Genomic DNA, 10219 nt, shown 5'->3' with positions numbered 1-10219 from the left:
GAACAACGGTATTGGAACACCCACCCACGTCCCGGCACACAGGCTGGCCCTATAGCACCCACAAAACATCGCAAGATCCTGCTTCAGGGGGCTTGGCATTCAGCTGCACGCCTAGAGACTACATTTCCCAAAAAGGACTGCGGCTTGGGCCCCAATCCTGAGCCGGCACCACAGGTGCCACGGCGCCTGCGCCACCTTCCGGCAGTGGGCGGTGAGTCCGCTGGTACCCTGCGGAAACCGGTTCTGGGGCGTAGGGCGCGAATGTGGTGGCTCCTGGAGGAAACAGGTGAGGGAGTCCAGAGCTTCCCAGAAGCTCGGCTGTGGGTACGGGCTGGCGCTGTGGATCGAGAGTCTCTGGCCTCGGACGAATTTCGACGCCAGGCTCCACCATTGGCCTTCCGGCAGTGGGCGGTGAGTCCGCTGGTACCCTGCGGAAACCGGTTCTGGGGCGTAGGGCGCGAATGTGGTGGCTCCTGGAGGAAACAGGTGAGGGAGTCCAGAGCTTCCCAGAAGCTCGGCTGTGGGTACGGGCTGGCGCTGTGGATCGAGAGTCTCTGGCCTCGGACGAATTTCGACGCCAGGCTCCACCATTGGTCTGAGGCTTTTTGGCCCTGGACTACATTCCCCGTGGGTCCTACTGGACTTCAGAGCGGGAGTAGGGCAGGGTCTTCCACCCGCTAAAGTCAAGAATGCCTTATCTGTACTTTTGTTTAACATGGGATGAAGTCTTGTTTTATTATATATATATATTGAAGCAGAATTAGTTTATTTATTGGAATAGATTTAGGCACAGAAGTTGATAGGCTCTTTATTGACAAAGAATAAGACATACCCAAATGTGAGGAGTATGGACGTCTCAAGGGAGAGTCACTGAAGTCTTGTTTATAAGGTCTTCTAGGAATTGCAGAACCCCCAAAACATTTGGAACTGCTAGTTTAGAAGCAGCACTTAAGAACCCTTAAATGCTCTTTAGGTCCTGTGCCCAGTAGGAGGGAAACCGTTCAGTAATTCAGGCTACCTGTGCAATAGCATGTACCGTTAATAAGATAGTGCTTATATAGGTACTTATAATAAGGGAAAATTTCCTATGACATTATGCCAAGTAACTTCCATAATTATTTTCTTTATGTTAGACTGAAATATTTGTAATGTGACAGGCATTCCTTTTACTTCTTTACAAAGTATTTGTTTAATGATGAACTCAAAAAATGGTTAAATGACAGCACTCTAAATGCTTGGGTTTTTAACATTTACTTGGGGGAGGCATGTGTGTGTTGTGGGCACTCGTATGTAGGTCAATGGACAGTTTTTAGGAGCAGGGGTCTCTCCACTTTGAGAATCAGATTCAGGTTGACAAACTTGGCAGCAAGCCTTTACCTGCTGAGCCCCCTGCCCCCCAGATGTTTTTCTGTTCTATTTTTTTGTTTTGTTTTAAACACATATATCAGTGAGTTGGTGGTTTGACTTTTTGCTTCTCATAATAATTGTACAAAGGATCCAGTTGGGAATAACTTTGTTAACTAATGTCCCATGTCCCCCACCCCCATTTTTAGAAAGGGTCCCACTGTGTAGCCCTGGCTGGCCTGGTACTAACTGTGTAGATCTGGCTGGTCTGGTACTTACTATATAGATCAGGCTGGCCTCAGACGTACAGAGATCCACCTGCCTCTGCCTGTCAAGTTCTGGGATTAAAGGCATGCATTACCACACCTGGCCCTCAATATAATTTTTAAAACATTTATTTTAATTATGTCTATGTGTTTGTGTCTGTATGTGGCTATGTGCATGTGAATGCAGTTGCCTGGAGAGGCCAGAAGAGGGCGTCTGAATCCCCTGGAGCTGGAGTTACAGGAAACTGGATGTTGGGATCTAACTCCTCCCTTTGTTAGCAGGAGGAGCAAGTGCTATTAACCTCTGAGCCATCTCTTCAGCCCCTTGATATCACGTTTGATAGTTAGCTGTCATTCCTTTGTATAGCTGTGCCAACAGTAATTCAGCCTCTTACCTACTTGTGGACTTGCCTATTCATGTGCTAATTTTGTATTCTTTTATTCAGCACATAATTGTGTGTGGTTTCACACACTGCTTTGTCTCTGTGGAAGGGTATATTTATGTACTGATGATGGAGTCCTGGACCCGCTTCATCTAATTTGTCAGATTGTCCTCTGCAAATTCACCCAATTTCTTGTCTCAAGGTAGGACCATGAGGTACTGATCACAAAGCCTCAAATTGGGCTGTGGCATTCTTCATAAATTTTGAAGTTGGAGAAACAACCAGGGAAGACTTTAGAGGCTGTTAAATTTGATGCATGAGAGAATTAAATGTCTGAGATCTGGGAATGCTTTGTTTTGGGCTGGGACTGTGTATGCTACGCAGGCTCTCTGCACTTCCTGGGTGAGAACTTTCCTTGTCCTCAAGATTCCACGTGGGAATCACTGCAAGATAGTCACTGCAAGACGTCTGAAGATCTCTATCTCAGATTTGCATCACCTCCAGTATTTCATGGAAATGGGAGAGAAAGGACCAGTAGTTGTATATCTCCTTGGCAGAAGCTGGAACTGGCTTCCTGGTATTGGGTGAAGGTGGCAGTTTGTCCTGGCTCTCTATAAGTTAAAGGGCAGGTGGAGAGAAACAGGTGGGGACTTGTAACCTGAGCATGTAGGGAACTGTGAGGCAAGCTTACACCCTCATGTTTGCTCTTTCCTCTCTTAGCTTTGACAGCTAAGAATCTGACCTTCCCCAAGAGGGAAGCCTGGAGGAAGACCCATCAGCCCTGGAAATCCTGAAAGTCATGTCCCTCGTGAGTTTCAAAATCATGGAAATGTTTGTTTGCCTAAACTTCCCACCTTGGTTCCATCAGTTAATCTAATTTGCCAAGATCCCAATTTTAGGGAGCAAAAGAGCTACCCAAGGCTGGGGCATGGTGGTGCACACCTTTAATCCCAGCACTCGGGAGGTAGAGGCAGGTAGATCTCTGTGAGTTCAAGGCCAGCCTGGTCTACATAGAGAGTTCCAGGCCAGCTGGGGCTACAGGGAGACCCTGTCTCAAAAATACAAAAAGAAAAAAAAGAGCTACCCAGCTGACCCCTTTTTTATTTTTCCCTCTCTCTGACAAATGGCCCATAAATTCATTCCATAGCAAAATTTTCTAAGCATCAATTCATTTCCTTAGATAAAATGAGAACATTCCTTGTAGGAACTAAACTTTGAAGAGAGTAAGCGATCACAGGCAGAAAAATGGGGAAGTGATGTTGGTTGGTCAGTTTTAGCATGTGGTTCACCCTGCTTTGGAAGAGATGACAGTTGGGTGTCATAGAGACTTAGCTGGGAATCCATGAGATCAGATGCCAGAATGAAGATGGAATTTAAGGTTACACAGAAGCTGGGGCATTCTCCATGATCTTTGGCTTAAGAAGAAAACTGCAGAGCTGAGGGTAGTGGGTAGAACAAGTGAGATGATCAGGTTGTAGGTGGATTCTCAGAATTTAGAAGAGCTTTAGAGAGCAGATCCATGCTCTGGATCCAAAATATGAGGATGTGAGAGTCATTCTTTAAACTTAGGAAGTTATACAGTCAACAAAAGAGATCTTCATTTGTTTCATGAAGAAAATGCCTCAGACGCAGAGGCAGGTAGATCTCTGAGTCCGAGACTAGCCTGGTCTAAATAGTGAGTTCCCGGCTAGCCAGGGATACATAGTGAGACCCTGCCTCAAGATACAGCAAACAATATTTAGGAGGAAGTCCACATTATATTCTTTGTTGTTTTGTAAAATAGAAATAGTTCCTACCTTAATTGAGAATTTACTATATACATGTTCTAGTACACTGTTTGTTGCAATAAGGAAAACTCAATTTAGCTTTTTATTTTTCATTGTAGACCTACACACAAGAATTGGTTTGCAGCAAAGTGGACTGCAGGAGACCATTTAACACTGTCTTCCTCCTGCTCATTTTCGGTTGACAACTAGCCGTGTTTTGTTTTAGTCTTTTTGAGACAGGGTCTCCCTGTAGCCTCAGCTGACCTAGAACTCACTATGTAGACCAGGCTGGCCTCAATCTCACAGAGACCTGCCTGCCTCTGCCTCCCACGTGCTGGGATTAAAGGCATAAGCCATCATGCCTGGCAGCCCCCGCTCTTTTATTCAAAAGAATAACCCATTCATGCCTCTTGTTCCAGGGTTCCGAACTGTTCAGGGATGTGGCCATAATTTTCTCCCGAGAAGAATGGGAGTATCTGGAGCCTGTTCAGCGGGACTTGTACAGAGATGTGATGTTGGAGAACTACAGCCACCTGGTTTCTCTGGGTAAATGATCTGGTCTGTTAGTTTGCAGTTTACCTTGGGCACGTGCCTTCCTGGTTAATCCTGGGTGCCTTTCAGTTCTGTGACTGGTATGTAATAGGCAGCTAATCGGTTGAAGCCATCTTCCTCTCCCCTCAGGCCGCTCTTTGGTCTTCTCTGGCCCTTCCTGCAGCTGCATCCCTGTTTACTGACGGAGCCCCAGATCCGAATTCTGAGGCCCCTACACCATGACCATGTGATTTGTTTTTTTCTCCAGGTCTTGCCATATCCAAACCTGATGTGATATCTACCCTGGAGCAAGGAAATGAGCCCTGGATAGCAGAGGGGGGCTTGACAGGAGGCCTGTGTGTGGGTAAGTGAGCGCTCAGTGGAAAGATAGCAGTCCCTGTTGGGGAGGTCATCTGCTCATCTGGTAGGAAAACCAGTGTGTCACACATCGCCCTTCCAGCTGCTGGGAGGCTGTGCCCTTGTTGTCTTGGTTGGCCTCAGCTTCTCAGGACTTGCCCCTTCTTCCCTGGAACATTCTTTTCATTCAACGTGCATTTGGGGATAGGGGGAATACAAATGTGATGCTTTGTCAGGAAAGTATTTTCTGTACAGAAAGCATTGACTCCTTTTCTACAGGAATTTGCTTTGGTCAGTTGAACTTGGAAGTAAGTATTGTTGATCTTTTATTGTGTACCTTGGAGTAAGCCACAGTGTACATGAGTAAGGCAGGCAGACACTAGCTGTCTTCATAGGACTTCTACTGTAGAGGGAATTAGGTGTTAGCATCACATGTGCAAACGTGCACATATGTGAACAGAAAAGAACAGGTTCTGTTAAGATTGTACAGTAGGGCTGCTGGCTTCGTCAAGAAAAAGACATTTTTCCTGAGACATGGAAGTGTAGTCAAAGTTGGAGAAACACAAGAAATATAAGGGCATACTGCAAAAGAGAGATTTGATGAGCAGAAGGTTAGTGTTGTGGTAAATATTTTCATATATTAAAGACTCTAATTTTATTGGTGTATATTTTTATTGAATTTTGTGCATTACTTAGATCTTAATCATATTTAGACCCCTCCCCCATTGATGCCCCCACATACCACCCCCCCACTGGACCTCATGCATCCCGTCATACATGTTAAGTCCTCTCTGGTCAGGCATTTGTACTCAGATGTCCCTGTGTGCAAGTTCATCCACTGATGTCTAGTCAGCCCATGTAGAGATTTTAAGGAAGGTCTACTCTCCCTCACCCAGCAGTCATCAGTTATCAGCAATTCCCAGGCTAGAGCTGACCCGTCACCCAGTTCTTTTAGGGAAGTTTTTAAAAGTACTGTGTGGTCTCTCACAATCAAACATTGATAATCCTTAGACTTATATATTGAAGAAAATGTTTCTGCAAGCCATTGGATTCAAGGGGTTCATCTGTTGCTCTATTAAGAGTATTACAATAGCCATAAAGAAATAAAGGAGTCTTCTCTGTCTACTGCTAAATGAGCTGTAGATGTGTTGCTCCATTTAGTGTTGCTGTAGCAAAGTACCTGAAGCTGGGTAACTTACAAAGTTAAAACTTTGATTTGGGTCACTGTTCTACTGCCTGGAACGTCCAAACTGCATGGCACTGTTGTCTGGCAGGGTTCCCTAGCTATAAATCACAACCTGGTAGGAAGTGGAAAGGGAACTGGCAGCATAAAGTAGGGGCCAAGCACGTGGTGGTCTTGCCTTGTAATAGTCTGTTCTCACAAGAACTAACCTGGTTACACAAAACCTACTCCTAAATGGGCACTAATCCCTCTCGGGTAGGGTCCCTGTGTCCTGACTGTCTCTCAGTAGGCCCCCTTGTACAGGCTCACCACTTCACGCTTCCGGCACGGGAAACTTTGGGGGATAAACCATTGCATTAGGTGTGACTGATAGGTGATGATCCTTATAACTAAATCACCGTATACAACAACATCTAACTTCATATACCACAAATTACAGAAGGTATAAGGATGTGTGTACATTACAGCCCTGTCCAAGAACCAGAATTTTTGTTTGTTGTTACTAATTATTAATAATTTGGCCTCAAGGATTACAATTTGGATATGCTAGTAAATGATTTAAACACCCAAATGATAAGAATCAAGTACTTGTTAGACGTGGGAAGCAAACCATTTTGATAGTAAGGCTATGCATTATATTTTCAACATTGCATCATTGGCTGTTCAAAACTGAGGCCACTCAACACCTACGTCATTAACTACCTTTGCAGAGCTTGTCAGGAAATGGGAAACACAAGCCCTCATGATTATTGTTGCAGTTTTGTAAGGAGTTAAACAGAATTAGAAATTACAGTTTCAGTGCACTTCAGCTTTTTATGTAGTATGTAATTGGGGCCAGCATTATTTAGAAGGGTAGAAAGGTATGCCTGGGTAAACCCACAAAACTCGGTCATGTGAGATGGATATGGTAGAGAAAATGGCATTCTGGAGAAAGAAGTGCTTTTAAAGGCATTTCCAAAGGAGTAGCGAGTGGTTTTTTTCCCACGATGCCCCAGAAGGCCAAGTATATATGGTTTTTGCAGTTCCTGTGGCTGTGTCCATTGAGGCACAGTTAACTGTTTCCAAAGCTCTTTTCTTCTGCCCACCATGTTAGCTTTACTGCTCTTTGGCCTGCTGTGTGCTTGGTTTTCCTTCTTTGTAAGATGATAATCAGATGTCCTGACCTGTCCTAGTGTTTAGAATCTGTCTTACTAGATAAGTTGTTAGGCTACAGCAGAGACTTATCACCTTCCTCTTGAACAACTGAACACAGTATTTGAAAAGAAAATCTCTACTTTGTGATCTTTTCACATTGTCTGGTCCCTCAGAGTCATGAGTATGGTGGCCTCGTGATTGCACTTCCAGTGTATGCGAGACACTGCTGCAGTGCTCCCATGTCCTGCAGACAGAGATGTCAGTGTTTCCTGTGACTCCTTTCTTCTCCCAAATGTCCTCTCAGTGTCGAGGCAGCCCAGGGATTCAGCCACATACCCTTTCTATTACCTCTTTAGACTGTGATAAAATGCATATGACAGGAGTTACCCTTTTAGCCATTTTTAAGTATACAGTTTGGTAATATTTAGAACATTTGTGTTAAGGCACCTTCTTGACCATAGCTATGCCATGTTGAAGTCTAGGCTGACTCTAGCCTCTGAAACTAAATAGCAGTTGTCCCAGGGTATGGGAACATGTCAGCAGGTCCTCAATTGCCTTGAGAACAGGTCAGTATGTTCCTGAGTGCACCTGCTAACTGCAGATCTATGGTTTCTACAGTTGTGCTTGGCTTGCTTTGCAAAATAGTAATTGTTGTTTAATAGAATAGAAATTGTTAGGGGGGCTTTCCACCTCTAAGCTTGGAAACTTAAACTTTCACCCCTGGATGTAGTTTTTCTGTATAAAAGCTTACCCTAGAAATGGTTCAAGACAGCACTTGGGAACAGCTTGCCTAGTATAGTCACCGGCCAGCTAGAAAAATATAAAAGGCTTTCATTTGGCAAACTTTTTTGTCTGTGTGGTCTTCTCTGGTGAACCAACATCACAACACATTCACATTGTTTGGTAACTGTCACCATATCCATTTGCAGAGTACCTCACACAATCCCCATAATTTTTAAAGATGTGTTCTCCTGATGTATAATTTATATGCTATAAAATGTACATGCTTTAAGTGAAAATACTGATGAATGTTGACAAGTCTATACATCAAACCAAGACAAAAGACTTCCCTTGAATTCCCTTGTGTACAGTCCCTGGAACTCTGGCCCAGGCAGCCGGTGACTATAGAAGTTGGTCTGGATTATATTTCTAGTTTCATAGGATCCAGAAGCAGTACAGTCCCTCTAGTTTCATCCGTCCTTTAACTCTCGTATTTTCCCCTTCTGGTTCTGTTTACTCACTTTCTAATTGCTTAGCCACATTCAAGAGTTTCTAGGTATCACCGTGAGGCAGAACCTTCCAATTTTTACTGTAGTTTTTTTTCTGCAAAAGGAAAACAAACCAACATTTCTTTTTCTTCCTTTTCAGTGTTGGAGCCTGGAAATAATTCCAAAATACCACCTCCAAAACAGCATGTTTGTGAAGTTGAATCACCACAGTGGGCGATGACAGAAAACCTCACGAGTCATGATCTTGAGTGCCAAAGTTTCCGAGATGCCTGGGATTGCAAAAGCCAGTTTGACAGACAACCAGGAAATCCAGACAGACATTTCAGTCAAATGTTAATCAGTAATGAAGATACTTTAAACCGGCAAGCATCTCTTACTTTATATCAGAAAATTCATAGTGGAGGAAAGCCCTGTGGATACAATAAATGTAGAAAAGGCTTCTGGCAAGAAGAATTCCTTGTGAATCCAGGAATTCATACTAATGAGAAACCCTACAAATGTAAAGAGTGTGGGAAGGCCTTTAAATATGGTTCACGGCTCGTTCAACATGAGAACATTCATTCCGGCAAGAAGCCCTATGAATGTAAAGAATGTGGGAAGGCCTTCAATTCTGGTTCAAATTTCATACAGCACCAGAGAGTTCACACTGGCGAGAAACCTTATGAATGTAAAGATTGTGCAAAAGCCTTTAGTCGAAGCTCGCAGTTGATTGAGCATCAGCGAATTCATACAGGCGAGAAACCCTATCAATGTAAGGAGTGCGGCAAGGCCTTCAATCGGATCTCACATCTTAAAGTACATTACAGAATCCATACTGGTGAAAAACCCTATGTGTGCAAGGAATGTGGGAAGACCTTCAGTCATCGGTCTCAGCTGATTCAACATCAGACTCTTCACACTGGCCAGAAACTGTATGAATGTAAAGAATGTGGGAAGGCCTTTAATCAAGGGTCCACTCTTATTCGACATCAGAGGATTCATACAGGTGAGAAACCCTATGAATGTAAGGTGTGTGGCAAGACCTTTAGAGTGAACTCGCAACTCAAGCAACATCAGAGGATTCACACTGGAGAAAAACCCTACCAGTGTAAGGTATGTGGTAGGGCCTTTAAACGGGCCTCACATCTCACGGTGCATTACAGAGTTCACACGGGTGAGAAGCCATATGAATGTATGGGATGTGGGATGGCTTTCAGTCACTGCTCACAGCTGCTTCAACATCAGGAAGTTCATACTGAGGAAGAGCCCTATGAGAATGATGGAGGGAACATCAATCACAATTCAACGGCTGTTCAGCATCCAGAACTACATACAAGGGAAACACACGTGAATATAATAAATATGGAAAAACCATCTATCAGCACTTACCCGTTATTAATCATTAGGGAATTTATGTTGGCAAGCAATAATGTGAATGGAAATAAAGGGAAAAACCCATTAGCATAAGGCAGTCATAATTTGTGCCTCTCGGAGAGAGACTGGACAAATGAGACTAGCATCATTCAAGTGAGAACACCTCCATTCAGAGCTCATCGTTTATGTCAAAAACTTCGTATAAAATTTTATAATAAATTGTTTAGACCACAGTTATTAAAAAAAACACGCAGGGAAAGGTTGGAGAGAATTTTGTCTCCCTTATTCCAAATCACATTTTCTATTCAGAGTTTATTAATTTTAACAAGTCTACAGTCCTAGTTTTCTGGGCGAGGAAGCCAAATTACTCTTGTGTTAACAAGGAAGTAAGTCATGCAACACCATGTGTTGGTAATTGAAAAAGAATTGATAGTTTTACATGCTAAGAAAGGTAAGAGACAAAGCTATATCCAGAAGAATTAGAAAATTTTTGAGTTTGCAAGTTGTGGGTCGGGGTATGTGCAAGTGAGGGACATGGAGATCAGAAGACAGCTTTGTGGAGTTGGTTCTCTCCTTCCTTTATGTGGGTTCCAGAGACTGAACTCAGCAAGCACCTTCATCCACTGAGCCATCTCACCAACCTTACTAATTTTTTAAATTTAACTCGAGAATA

At 43.5% G+C, this 10219-nt stretch overlaps 1 protein-coding gene across 5 annotated transcripts; it reads left to right on the top strand.

The window, feature by feature from the left end:
• The first annotated feature begins 268 nt into the window (after positions 1–268).
• Positions 269–10151, top strand: Znf582 (zinc finger protein 582). Of its 5 annotated transcripts, none has more exons than XM_029570186.1 (6): positions 395–486; positions 2057–2195; positions 2714–2801; positions 4179–4305; positions 4559–4654; positions 8333–10151. In XM_029570186.1, exons 3-6 carry the CDS (start codon positions 2793–2795, stop codon positions 9637–9639), a joined length of 1539 nt encoding a protein of 512 aa, XP_029426046.1. In that variant the 5' UTR covers positions 395–486; positions 2057–2195; positions 2714–2792; the 3' UTR covers positions 9640–10151. The 5 variants fall into 5 exon arrangements, with proteins under 5 accessions (XP_029426045.1, XP_029426046.1, XP_029426047.1 ...); XM_029570187.1 differs by having other exon boundaries at positions 2057–2208; XM_029570184.1 differs by having other exon boundaries at positions 2057–2583.
• The last annotated feature ends 68 nt before the right edge of the window (positions 10152–10219 follow it).

This window comes from Nannospalax galili, unplaced genomic scaffold (genome assembly GCF_000622305.1).
Source record: "Nannospalax galili isolate Female #2095 unplaced genomic scaffold, S.galili_v1.0 scaffold842, whole genome shotgun sequence".
Taxonomy (NCBI): Eukaryota; Metazoa; Chordata; class Mammalia; order Rodentia; family Spalacidae; genus Nannospalax; species Nannospalax galili.
Note: the sequence above shows the minus strand (reverse complement) of the source record. Positions and strands in the feature narration are given on the sequence as shown.

What these genes read in the sequence shown, in the direction of transcription:
- Znf582 (XM_029570185.1), top strand. An exon ending in CAGCCACCTGGTTTCTCTGG is followed by an intron (nt 4,306 to 4,558) that starts GTAAATGATCTG and finishes TTTTTTCTCCAG; the next exon opens with GTCTTGCCATATCCAAACCT. An exon ending in GACAGGAGGCCTGTGTGTGG is followed by an intron (nt 4,655 to 8,332) that starts GTAAGTGAGCGC and finishes CTTCCTTTTCAG; the next exon opens with TGTTGGAGCCTGGAAATAAT.